Source organism: Hermetia illucens, chromosome 4, assembly GCF_905115235.1.
Source record: "Hermetia illucens chromosome 4, iHerIll2.2.curated.20191125, whole genome shotgun sequence".
Taxonomy (NCBI): Eukaryota; Metazoa; Arthropoda; class Insecta; order Diptera; family Stratiomyidae; genus Hermetia; species Hermetia illucens.
This window is the reverse complement of record NC_051852.1, coordinates 128,931,960-128,946,211: the sequence shown is the minus strand read 5'-3', so window position 1 is coordinate 128,946,211 and position 14,252 is coordinate 128,931,960. Positions and strand designations below refer to the sequence as shown.

The 14,252-nt window shown below is 42.0% G+C and overlaps 1 protein-coding gene across 5 annotated transcripts in view; it reads left to right on the top strand.

The window, feature by feature from the left end:
• LOC119656288 (SH3 and multiple ankyrin repeat domains protein 3) overlaps window positions 1–14,252 on the top strand; it is a 561,166-nt gene that overhangs the window by 442,658 nt on the left and 104,256 nt on the right. For all 5 annotated transcript variants that reach the window (XM_038062721.1, XM_038062722.1, XM_038062720.1 and 2 more), the window contains one exon: window positions 8,407–8,738. In XM_038062721.1, coding sequence (XP_037918649.1) covers window positions 8,407–8,738 — 332 coding nt within the window. The remainder of the gene's footprint in view (window positions 1–8,406; window positions 8,739–14,252) is intronic.

The window sequence follows — 14,252 nt, the reverse complement described above, 5'->3', positions numbered from 1 at the left end:
TGTTTTGTGGTGCGTAAATAAACAAAGAAGACGGTTGTCCGACACGCGAACACGCGACGTATAATTGTCCATGCGCGAAACAGGGAAACTCCAAGTTGATTCCGCAAACTTCTAACGACTGTCCTTGCGATTTATTTATGGTCATCGCAAAGGCCAGGCGTAGTGGAAATTGTAAGCGTTTAAAATCGAATGGTAAATCCGTTGGAATCATTGGTATCCGCGGTATCAAGACATCCTCTCCTTTGTATTTTCCTTTTATGATTGTTGCCTCAATGACGTTATTCATCAGCTTTTCCACAACCAGTCTTGTTCCATTGCACAGTCGAGGTTGATTAATGTTACGCAGCACCATGACAACTGACCCTATTTTTAACTGCAAATTGTGAGGTGGTAATCCTGACAATTCCAGTGAATTTAAAAACTCCGTGGATAGTTTACAACATCATCCTGGTTCATAACGGTGTCGACTGATTTGAAGGAAACCAACTGTCCTGGAAGAAAATTCTGAATGGTCGCATTGAGATCCTCGACATCTTTATTTTTCGCCGCCAATATTGCTCGTTCACCCAGCCAATTATGGTTATTTAACTTTTGCGCTATATCTGGGAAAATACGCTGAATAAGCTCTTCTTTTGAGTCTGTGATGTGACAGAAATCTGTGGGTAACGTGATGAATCCGGTCGAGGTGTCCACTGCAACTTTATTATTTCCAATGTCTAACAACTGCTTTGCAAACACATTCGCAGTATCATCTTGTTCCAAAAATACTCGCATGTTAGTTGTTAATTGGAGTTTCTTTACATACTGCCACAAATTCGATGATTTTAGGTATGCAATTAGTTCATCAGCAACCGTTGATCGGGGAATACCTGGAAGAGTCTGACGAAAATCACCTGAAAACAGAATCATGGCCCCACCGAAAATAGTTGGCTTGTCACGAAGATCTTTCAACGTTCTGTCCAGTGCCTCCAGTGACCTCTTATGGGCCATTGTGCATTCATCCCAAACAATCAATTTGCATACCTGTAGGATCTTGTTTAGAAAAAAACGTTTATATGGGAAAAAGAAAAGTGCTGTTTTCAGGGATTTATCGGCAATTATTCGAATTTTCCTCACCTTTTAAACCTTCCCTAGACCTCCACGAACATTTCAAAACCAAGATAACATTAATCCGTTTAGCCGTTCTCGAGTTTTAGCGAGACAAACGAACAGCAATTGATTTTTATATATAAGATTTGAGTGTACATTTGACCCATTAGCATGTAGTACGTAAAATATGCATATATTATCTAAAAATAGCCACTTTCAAGTGTCATTGACATTCATAGTCTTGAATTTGCAGAGAAGTGATAGTTTTGACCTAGTATAACTTTGTTAGTAATAGTGCGATTTTCACCAAATTTGGCAGGATCATGCTCCATACTGTAGCCTGCATTGCAAAATTTTGTGATTCTAGGATGAACTTAAGGGGGGTTTTCCTGTCAATTACTAAAAATTATAGTAATGTACTATTATCAACTTTATTTGAACAGGTATCGGTATGGAGGGTATTTCGGAGCCTAGGCACCATACAGTGGCAGCCTCTTTACTTTTTTCAGATTCTTCCGTTAAGTAGTTTCTGGGAATGGGGCCGTTAAAGAAATTATCACTTTGAACCCCCCGCACTCACCACCTTTTCAACAAATGTCAAAACTAAGACCGGCTTCGAAAAGCACTAACCGAGACCTTTAATTTGATACCCCAGAAAATTCACACCCCTCGAGACCTTTAATTTGATACCCCAATCGAGCCCTTTAATTTGATACCCCACATGACTATATTTGATGAAAAAAAAATGTACACCCCCCCCCTTTTTGCATGTATGGGGACCCCGCCTTAAATTCGACGTAAAAGGGTGTAACTCACTATATGCATGAGCGTTCACAGTTCCCACCTTTCTACCGAATTTGGTGTCAATCGCTATAACCGTCTCCGAGGAAAGTGCGTGTGATGGACAGGCAAACAGACAGTAAACCGATTCTAATAAGGTTTTGTGTTTACACAACATTGCAACTTAGCTTCTGGCCTCCTCGTTAATGGACTCAGCTCATCAAGGCCATGAGCGCTGCTTCTCTCTTCCATCGCTCGTTTGACCCGAATGAAGTCGACAGGTTTCCAAATCAACATATAGTCTATCAAGTCTTGGTGTTTGGGCGGTTTCCAAAGGTGTTGAATATTCAGAACAAACTTAGCTAGTAAGCTGTGCCCAGCGCGGATTACCTGAACAAACCATTGAAGACTCGTTTTCTGTAATTTCTCCATGATGCCCTGATGTGTTTTACTGAGGTCAATCGTCAAAGAATCTTCTTTTTTTTTCTTTTTCTTTAGCCTTAGTCCCGCCTACAAGTGGAGTCGGCTCATCGTAATCGCTTGCGCCATTTTGTTCTATCAAAGGCCTGATCTGGATGCAATATCAAGCCACCGTTGTTTCGGTCGCATTTCTGACCGTTTACCACCCACGTACTCGAGGAGGGCGATCAGACCCGAGTCTGCAAGGGACTCATCTGAAGTGGCTTCCGCCACGAAGCCTCACCGGAGGTTATCTGGTACTATGGGAACCGGGACGGCCCTCTGAGAGCATTTGCTCCGGGAGATTCCTGGAGGATGTGTTCTCGGCCCGGTTATTTGCGGTTGGCCCCCTAGTGGGAGTTTCATGGTGGTTGTGGTTATGCCTACATCGCGGGCAGAGCTCCTCGGAGCTCAAGCGTGGAGTTGCGCTGTACAACTCGGGTGCCGTACCCCTTAGTTGCGGTAGAGGTGTTAGATAGGCCTCGCATCCACTGGTATGAATGCTGAGCCTGCACTCAGTATAAACCAGGACCGCTGTGCTTGCATGGCGGGGCTCTGATTGTGGTCACAAATTCAATTCGTGTCTGAAGAGGACGGTGGGATTATGCCTACACGGCAGGTACTCACGTTAAACCCCCAGGACTTTCATGACCGTTTACCATCGACTTCGATGTTCCGACTGATTTCGACGAGTGAATTCTCGTTGGCACGAATTACATGACCATACCACGCCTCTCTCCTAATTTTCCACTATCGGTGCAACCCCATATCGATTGCGGATATCCTCATTTTGGATATGATCAAGATGTATTATTCATGCCCATTACCGCGAGACTCCCTTGATTGTCTTTTATAGTCGGACAACACTCAGAACCATAAAGGGCGACAGGGCGAATGACATTGCGGTAAATTTAAGATTTGATGCGTTTACGTCGTTCACACAGAACACCACTTCATTCAAGTTACGCTAGTACGTGAAGCAATTTCATAACGCAGTTCTCCATTGGCTGATTGCATTAAATCGCTAAGTTCTGGGTAGGTTACTACCATTGACAGCAGTAGTGCCTGTTTCACGGAGTTCGGTCGTCAAAGAATCTGTTTTATTCAAATTCAATTGGAGATTATGCTAGATATCCCGTGTGACAGTCTCCATGACAAAAACAAAATGGAGTGTAGAGAGGGCGTCTCCTTGGTGAATCCCGGCGGAGACACGAAGCGATGAAGACATAGTTGATTTGATAATCGTTTAAGGAGCAAGGAAGCAGGTACTTAACATAAGTCTTAAGAGAAATTGTTCTTGTTGTGGCATTGGAATCAAAGCGTAATCTCTAAGATGATCTATAAATGATGATAGACGCAAAGCTAAAAATTAAGCAACAATTATAGTCTGCTCCTCACAGAGTATCCAATGAAAGTATCGCTGTAGCAAGTATAGTACTGAATGTAGGATATTGGCAATATTCCTTTACTTAGCGAATTTGTTAGCTCTATCTTGCAGTGTATTGCACCCGTTTGGATGAGGATACTAGATAGCATTTAATACCAAAAAAATGTGTGGGATCTACACAAAAACAGCACTAAGGATGTGTTCCTTTTTCAGATGCATTTTTGAAGGGATTTGAGGTTGACATCTTGAGAGATAAAACGGCCAGCATGCATGATGAAAAGTCTAGTTCCTCAGCATATAAAAATCGATGATAACAGCAATGAAAATATTCAAATAAAGAATCTGCAGGTCTTTCACTGCCGTGTGGTAGAATGTTCGCCAGGGCTTCACATGGTAGCATGTATCCCAGAAGTCCCATTTTCAATAACTCTACTGCATAGATCTGACTGAGTTTGAACCTGACTTATTAGCGGGAATTTCCACAACGCAAAGTTTAGCAGGATCAAATCGAACAATCCTGGTGGCCAATTCATGACACCTTCAGAAGAGAAGTGTAGTGCCATCGTTTTGCAACCACATATCGTCCATGTCTATATCCTTCCTTGAGCCAAAAGAAATTGATTATCGTCGATAGGTAGTGTCCGCCGTTGACAATAATAGCCTCAGAAATATCGTTTTCGAAGAAATGCAAGCTAATTCCGCCGCTCGTCCAAATCCACTCCAAACATGAATTTTCACCCAGTAGCTCTCGTGTGGGTTGCTGTCGCACCATTTACGATGACTTATTCTTGCAAAAAAATCCTACATCGCTAAAGATGATTTTTCAGCAAAATTGGAATCCTTTTCAAAACGCTCCTAAGCCCAGTGGGCGAACGACGTTGTTTATGGTCATTAAGTTCGACCTCCTGGCGCAATAAGATCTTATGCCAGTGCAGGCCCAAGTGTCCACGCAAAATTTAACAAGCTCAAGTCTGCGAAAAGCCGGTTTCACGGAGAGTGGCAATGGTCTCGGCTAATTTTTTGTTCCTTTGATGTCGGGGCTGATTGTTTGCTGAGCTGGTCCTTTCAAATTAGACCACCAGATACTTAATAGCCCCCTTTGAAAAGTCGCTCTCACTCATTTTAGTAACGTATGTTAAAGTGATTTGGGATCACTGATTGAAAAAAAAATGGATTGGAAGACGCCGGCGAAGAATATGGTTGCCACAGCCTGCCAACATCGACCCATTCTTTTGGGAAAGTGATGAAAGTGATGAATTACCCTCGGATTTGACTCGCGCCAGTAGGGACAATTCTCTTAATTAGCATAGCCCTTAACCAGAAATGCGCCCCATCCGAAAAGATGATTTTATAATGAAAATCCGGATCCGCTACACTGGTTGATACAGCCGCAATATTCTCTTCACTACGGTCGGTATCCTGTCTGGATGCTGCTCTGGTATCGTGCAAAGAATATTCACTTTGAAGTTTTTCAATTATTCGATGCTTGTTCAGGCATTGATACATGACGACCATATTTTGCACGAAATGTTTTTCGAGCAGCGACGAAACTTCTCGATTTTTGGTAGTGATTGAGCTTATCATGGACTCCGTCGAGCGGAGAACCGACTTCACACGCGGAAAAAGGAAGCCTGGGAGAAGCAACAAGTCAAGTCAAGTAGAGGGAGCAATCGTACTAGGCGCGGAAGTTTTACCAACAAATCAGCATGATAAAGCCTTATACACCTCGATGCTCATCCTGCCGAGACAAAGAGGGAAATCTGATTTCGGACAGAATAGGCATATTGGAGCGATAGGTTGAGTATTTTAGAGAATTGCTCAACAACCAAAATATCGGCGAGTTAGAGGTCCCGCCAACTGAAGACGATAGACAAATGCTGCGACCACCAAGCATAGAAGAAACAGTCCCGGCAATTTACCGGCTTAAAAAACATAAGTCGTCTGCAGCCGATGGAATTACAGCCGAATTGGTTAAATATGGAGGCGACCAGTTACACCAAGTGGTTCACCAACTTGCGCTCAAGGTACGGGACAGCGAATCAATGCCTGACGATTGGCAACGATATCTGTCTCATACATAAAAAGGGAGATATCACAGAGTGCAGCAGTTATAGAGGTATCACGTTGCTGAGTACCACCTATAAGATATTCTCCGCTATCTTGCTAAGCCGGATAACCCCACACGCCCATAACATCATTGGCCCATACCAAAGAGGCTTCACTCCAGGCAAATCAGGAACAGATCAGATTTTCTGTCTGTGGCAAGCGATGGAAAAACTGTTGGAACACCAGTTGCACCATCCATTCATCGACTTTAAAGCCGCCTATGATTGCATAGCCAGGATAAAACTGTACACGGCCATGAGAGAATTCGGTATCCCGGTGAAATTGATAAGACTGAGTAGGCTGACCCTGACCATTCCATATCAACAACGGTCTACGACAAGAGGATACTCTATCATGCGTTCTCTTTAACCTGGCCCTGGGGAAAGTGATCCGCGATGCTGAGGTAAATGCAAGAGGTACGATCCTCTTTAAGTCCACCCAACTACTGGCCTATGCTGACGATATCGACATCATGGGAAGAAGGAACCGTCTTCATCCAGATCGGGCAGGCGGCACGAGATCTTGGGCTTCACATCAATGAAGGCAAGACAAAATATATGGTGGCAACGTCAGCACCGAAAACCAACCAACCAACAACATCAAACCGCACTAATCAAATGGGAAGAATAAAGATAGGCGAATACAACTTTGGGAACGTTGATAATTTGTCCTATCTAGGGTCGAAAATCACAACCTATAACAGTTACGATGATGAAATCCGCGCACGGTTGTTATCAGCCAACAGAACCTATTTCAGCTTACAAAAACTATTTCGCTCGAAACGTCTCATCATAGGATCAAAGCTCTTACTGTACAACACAATGATCTTGCCTCCTCATGTATTCCTCGGAGACTTGGGTTCTTAGCAGAAGAATTGCGAACTCTTGGCCGCGTTCGAGAAAAGAATCCTTCGAAAAATTTTTGGCCCCTACATGAGGATGGACGATTCCCTAGCCTACAAAACGACGAAATCTATGAGCGATACCATGACCGTCAGGTTGTGGATAAAATCTTGCTCAATAGGTTACAGTGGGTGGGCCACTTAATCCGTATGAATGAGGATGATCCAGCCCGGAAAGTCTATAAGGGCAATATCTATGGGAGAAAAAGAAAACGAGGCAGATCCTGCCTAAGATTGAGTGATGACGTAGGCCAGGACGCTGGACAGCTTTTAGGGATATCGAATTGGTGGACCTCGGCTCAAAACCGGGATGTCTGGAGTTCCTTATTAAGGCTATATGAATTCTCAGTCAAATTTAGGAGCTTGTATTTAACCTTTTATTCTTTTATTATTCGAAATAGGTTTTTGACATATTTTTCGTATGTTGTAAAGTTCAATACACAATTTCAAGAAATTAGTCTTATTATAAATTACTCTTATTATAACTCCGAGATATTAGAAATAATACTGATTTTCGTATGTAACTGTTTTCTTTCTGCACGAAAATCTTTCCTTTCACCGTGACTGCCAACCAACTATTATTTTTCCTATCTGACGTTTTCCGTCACCTACTCTGTTCTTCAATCTTGCAGCGAGTTCTGAACTGAGTAGAGCGCCGGTGACGTCATCTGTCCGCTGGTATTCGCGACATTCGAAATAAATTTCAAATGCCGCGAATCCTGCCGCGCCACAAAGCAGGCCTAGACCGGATACCGGTTGTTGCGCCGTTGATGATGGTGATGATTGAGTTATTTCCAAACTTTGAGGGAATGTAAACTTGTTCATGATTAAATGGCAAACCTTACTGAACACAAACAACCATCTCTGACAAAATGGGTGTGACAGACAGAGAGAAAGAGAGAAAGACAAACAGACAGTGAACCGATTTCAATTCACAAAACCTTAATAATAAGAAAAACAACATGAAGCCCCACCGAAGATTATCTGGTGGCATGGGAACTCTAAGAGCATATGCTCCAGGAGAATTCCTTCAAGATGTGCTCCCGGCCCGGTTGTTTACGGTTTTTCTTGGGAATTCCATGGTGGTTGTGTCCATATCGCGACTGAGCTAGCTGTGAGCTTAAGCGTGGAGTTCCTCCGTACAAATCAGGGACCGTACCTTTTAATTGTGACAGAAGTGCTAGACAGGCCTCTCATCCACTGGTATCAATGCTGAGTTACTGCTGCATTCGGTATAAACCAGTACCAGGACTTTCAACTGGATGGGATAGAAAATTGAATTTAAGAACGAAGACAGTCCGAATTGAAGGGTGCAACCAGGAAATAGTTGGACAAAAAGAAAAAGAAATCCACGTACAATCCTATATGTCGAAATCTCGGGTTACTGTCGAAACAGTGCTCAGTACAATTCACATACCTACATGAAATCGTCTTAATTTTTTAATCGAATAAATCATATTCATCATCCCTTTTGTAGTTTATTAATGTACCCCCATATTAAATGAGCCCCTACATCACATCCCTATCGCCATTTAATCGTCCATCTAAAGGCAATTCCGGAGGCATATTAAAAAGAAATATATTTCTTCTTTAAAACCAAATTCCATGGAAGTGGATATTCATAAATACTACACTCAGAAATATTTCCCATTTATTATAATTTATATTCTTTCTTCCATTACAGCTAAAATACAAACGTCGAGTATATAAAATGTTAAATCTTGATGAGAGACAATTAAAAGCTCTTCATACACGTGCCAATCTTCGACGATTTCTCGAGTGTATTAATGGTGGACATGTTGAGAAAATTGCGAAAATGTGCGCTAAAGGACTAGATCCGAATTTTCATTGTCCAGAGAGTGGAGAGACACCACTCACAGTGGCTACTGGCACTAAGAAACCAAATAAATTGCTTATTGCTTTGGTTAATGGAGGAGCTTTATTGGATTATCGAACGAAAGATGGAGCGACGGCATTACATAAGGCCGTCGAGAGGGACTCACTGGAAGCTGTGACGTAAGTACAATTTATCTTGAATATTTCTTGAGTTATCCCAGTCCTTGCAATATTTCATGTGAAATGAGCTTTCTAGAGGTTTTTAATTTATCTTTAATTGAAGGCGAAATATAGAATATCAGAGTATCAGATTTGGGAATTATTTTCATTTAAACGGGTAGGGGCCATTCGAATGGGGGCACTATCCATTCTCTATCTTTTCTCTCCGACTCAAATAAGTGTAGAAAAATGATACTTTCATTAGCCATAAGTAAGAGAATGTTGAAAAGAATGTATCTTCTGGAATGTGATTCACACATCCAAAACTGTATCCATTCCCAACTAATAGTTACAAATTTGAATACCGTTCCATTCCAAAAATAACCCTTCTGTGCTCTATCATCTTTTCAATTAAGCACCTCCGATGGAGAGCCGTTCTCATCTTGCTATAATTCACAGTAAAACAGTTTCAATTTGACCACAGTTTACATACCTAATTTTCCACTCTAACGCATCACAATTAATTTTCCAGAATTTCCAATTTGAGCCTTAATCGTTCTAATTGTTGTTGATTTATCCATTGTTCTATGATAAATTCTGCAACAATTGTTATCCTAACGGGATGAGTTTTTACAACACTTGTTTATCCGAATATTACGGAGGCATTGAAATGTGGGTTCTATCAAATACCTCGATCTGGAGCGTAATCAATAACAATCAAAAACAAACATGGAGTGTTTGATATGGAGCAGAATTATTGCTTCGTGACCCATTTTACAAAATTAAGGATGGGTGTGGAGAGGAAAGGAGAAGATTGCTATCCATTTAAGCTGAAAAGTATCGATTAATCTTGGTTGGAGTTTAACGCTCCCGTTGCAGATGGGAAAAAGAACATGCAATACATTACGTTAGTTACTTTTGGAGAAAGCAGCTGTTAGTATTGTGTTACAGGTTTTATTAGATAGAGTCTCTCATAGTGTTGAGTTAAGATCAAAAATTGACTTTTGTGAATATGTTCCTAGCGAATGGTGAAACAAACCTATTGAGATTTTGGTTATGAAAACTGAAGTACTTCCGCTTGTCCGTATAGGACGGGAGATAAATATGTAGGTCTTAATGGTGAGAGCTCAGGTTAGGTTAATTATACTGCGATTTTACCTATCGAACAGCCTCCGGTCGACGGCGCCCTCAGGCTTTTACGAATTTTAGATCGTCTTTCAAGGACAAGGAATGCACAGATTCCTCGTTGAAGAAAACCTTTGCGAGGTGTCTCCATCTGAGGTCTGGGGAGTTGCTGCAGCTCCACATAAAATGGAGTCTGCTCCTCTTTATTCGTCTCGTCGAAAAGCCTGCTCCAATCCCGGCAGGAATTAAAATCTGAGCAATCAGACCTTAGTGGTCCATTGTACTCGATTCCCTCGTTTAATGGAATATCTCTGATTCGTTTATGTGCTGTAGTTGGAGCACATCAGCACCAAAAATCTGATGTCTGATGCGTCCGTAGGCGAGGCACTCACATAGAAAATGTTCCGTAGATTCTGCTTCCTCATTACAGGAGGGACGCAATACACCTGCAAGTCCTTATGCTTTTCGACAGAATAAACTTTGCGGTACGCATGTTCGGCTCTGGTAGAGAAAGTTTGGTGTGTCAGGCAGCATTTAGGCTCTGCCACCTGTCATTGTGGGAAATTTGTTCCCAGTTTTTGAAGACAGACTTATCCAATGCTACTGATACTCCAATTGCTGGTTCCGGTCCCGGCATAGGGAAGATTGACCCCTCCTTCGCTAAAGCATCCCAGATTTCATTTCCCTCTACGCTACAGTGACCAGGTACCCAGAGTAAATCCACCATATTGAATCTAGAAACAGAATTCAATCAGTTTCTACATTCCTGAACGATTTTTGAAGTGATCAAAGTACTACTCAATGTCCTCAATGCAGCTTGACTATCGCTACTATTGCTTGACACGCGCCTCTCCTTCAATGGCTCATCAATCATCCAGATTGGCGCCCTTAGGATCGCATATATTTCAGCCTGAAAGACCGTTGTGTATTGCCCCAAAGGAAACGACTACTTCTCGTTTTTATTCGAGTGGTAGACTCCGGTTCCAGAACCATTTTCTGTCTGTGAGCCACCGGCTTAGAAGACGTCACGCATTCTTTTGGTTCTTCCCAGTTTTCTCTTCGGATCAAGATAACATCATATCTTCTACCAAACGGATGTATGGGGATCTGAGAATACGAAGGCATTGCGAAAACTAGACTCAGTTCTCCCAATGCTCTGTGCCCCCCACCCCCCATCCGTTGTTTTCCAATAGATCTAATCGAATTAGTCTATGAGCTGATCTCATTGCAGTACTCTGAATATACAGGGTCCGGCAGCATAACTTCCTTTTTTCAAAACTCAATAAAAACTATTGTATGCATCGGAAAATATTTATTTATTTTTTGTAATGTAGGTACATGTCTAAAGTTTTTATTTACATTATTTTGAAGATCAAATCTGTTAGGTGACGTCCCCCATTCTCCATACATTGCGTAAACCCATTTCTGGCGTTTGTCATGACTCTTGTTAGCATAGCAGGTGTTATGTTGGCAATTTCTTCTTGGACGTTGGTCTTCAAATCTTGTAGGCTTCTTGGACGGTTCACATAAACACGGGATTTTAAAAAACCCCATAGAAAAAAATCACAAGGGGACAGATCGGGAGAGCGTGCCGGCCATTCCAAATCGCCTTTAATTGAGATAAGGCGCTCTGGAAACTGTTCCCTCAAAACAGCCATCGATGCTCTTGAAGTGTGTGCTGTTGCACTGTCTTGTTGGAACCAAGTGTCCCCCAAATCCAAATTTTCTAGCCGTGGGAAAAAAAATTCTGTAGCATGTTTACATACCGGTCCGAATTCACTGTCACTGTAACCTCATTTTCCTCAAAAAACCAGGGACCAATAATTCCAGCTGAGGAAATTGCACACCACACTGTGACTTTGGGTGAATGCAAAGGCTTTTGATGCAATTCTCGAGGGTTGGTGTCAGCCCAGTAGCGCATGTTTTGTTTGTTAACCGACCTACACAAATGAAAATAGGCTTCATCGCTAAAAAAAACAATAGCACCCTCGGGAACGACATCAAGAAGAAGTTCACACGCTTGAAAAGTAAACCTCAACCGCAAAGGCACGCTCCTCACTATTCCAACGCATGATGGCGACCGAACCGTGTCGAGACAAAACTTTACAGTATCCCCTCTTGAACGAGACCACTAGCGCTCCGCTATGACATCAACTAACTGAGTGGCGCGCATTTTAAAAAAGGAAGTTATGCTGCCGCACCCTGTACAAATCCAAGGGTTGCAAATTGAGTAATGCGCCGGATGTCGTGCTCATGGCACCGGTGATACCCAAATACACAGTTCTTTGCAGTGTGGCTAGTTTACAGCGAAAACTCTTGTTTCACCTTAACGCACCACACTACGGATGTATAAGCGAACATCGGCCTAATAATAGCAACATATATCCACATAACTAAATGAGGCCTCAGTCCCCATAACGAGGCAAAAATCCTCTACCTTCTACCTTCCATTGTTAGATAGCGATCAACACCCACTCCACAACAATCTCTGTATTAGCATAGCGTAGATCCACTTTATTAGAGTTTCGTCAACACCATGTTTTCTGACGGCATCACAAAGCTTTTGGTAGGGCGCACACTCAAAAGCCCCTTCAATGTCCACGAACATCCCTATCGCGTACTCACCCTTTAGAGTTGCATCCTCTAGCTTTGAAACCATTGAATGAAAAGCAGACTCACAGGAATTTCCACGTTGGTAAGCATGTTGGTTTTCACTTAGGAGGTGCGATCTTAGCGCCTTCTCGCCAATGTGACGCTCAACCAGTCTCTCCAGACATTTCAACGAAAATTATGTTAAGCTGACTTGCCAGAAGTTCTTTGGATTTGAATAGTCATCTTTCCCAGGCTTTGGTATGCAGACTTCCTTCACCTTCTGCGAAGAGGGGGGCACGTAGCCCAGAGCAAGATATCTTCGAAAAATATTTCTTAGTAGTTGCTCTAAGCGCTCTGTAGCGTCCACGCCACAAAAGTATACAACAAATAAAATGTATCAAAACTACATTAAACATAAAATATGAACACTGTACACACCAAAAAATAAATCTAATTATCGCCATATTTATTCATAGACTGGTTTCTCAAAAGCAATCATTTTATTTTTATCGAGCTTCCTCATACAACATATGCATACACTTTCTAATCTATTGTTTTACGGGAACTTGCTCGAGCCATATTTAAACAATATTATACACCGGGTTCTTATGTTACATTTTTCTCCAAACACATGCATCAGCATCCATGAATAACAGACACTTACAATACACATGAAATTGAACCGTATAAAGGGACTTAGAAATGTTAAAATGAGTTCAGTTTTACTACTACACCGAGATCGAGCACATCAATTCGTCGAGCGCGCCAAGTTCCTAATTTGATATCTCGCTATTATTCTCACACTCTGTAAAATCCCAATCCTGTTATCATTTTTATAATAAAGTTAAACTCGTGTGCTTATACGAGTAGTCTTAATATAAGTTCCATTGAGTAGTTCTTATAACATAAAAGTGTAGAATTTTACTTATTTACCGTACCATACCTCCCAAAGCTCTATACCCTCCTTTAACATCGCTGGGTAGATGCCATCCATGCCAGGTGCTTTGAAGTGTCCAAATGATAGTATAGTAGCTCTCGCCTTTTCATTGGTAATAACCCGCTCTCGCAGTGTCCCAATTCCCTTTGCAACACCACCATATTGAAAGGTTTACAGAAACCGCCAATTCACTTCTTCCCACTTCTAAGACCTATTCTCCCGGATGGTGTACTTCCAAGAGAGTCTGTGTAGACTCAACTCTGGAGTTCATGCAAGTACTATCCGGTTTTCTAAGACAGTCCAACTTGGCCGACTCATCCTTATGCTCTAAAATATTCTCGTTTCGAACGTTTTACGGGCCTCTTATGTTCACGTTGTGAGTTCCGCAAGTTTAGCCAATCTTCATCTTTATTGCTATTGCAAGCACGAAGTCGTTGATTTCCTAAGTCCCTGCAGTTCTCGGTTCCACCAAGGAACCGTTTTACCACGGTGGCCTCGGGAAATAGAACAAGCCTCTGCAAAGCACTCTAAAATTGTGCGACTCAGAGTTTTCAATTGATCTTCTATCGCCAAAGAAGAACATAGGCTCGGTCTCGAGGATCTTTCATCAAAGAAGATCCTAGTCCCCTTGACTGATCCAATACCATAGATTCTGTTAAAACGAACCCATGGTTCTTGAACCGGAAATATATAAGGACAGTACTGCAAATTTGCCAGCTTTGCTGCCAGCAGATAGGAAGGAGCTTTGGCATACTGCAGGTTGATTTGACTAACTGTTATGTTTATAGCCATAAGTGCAATCTAATATGAAAACCGTCGCTAACTGAACAGTCTGGTACGTTCAGTTTGGATCTCACCGGGGTTATTAGCTTGTCCTCATC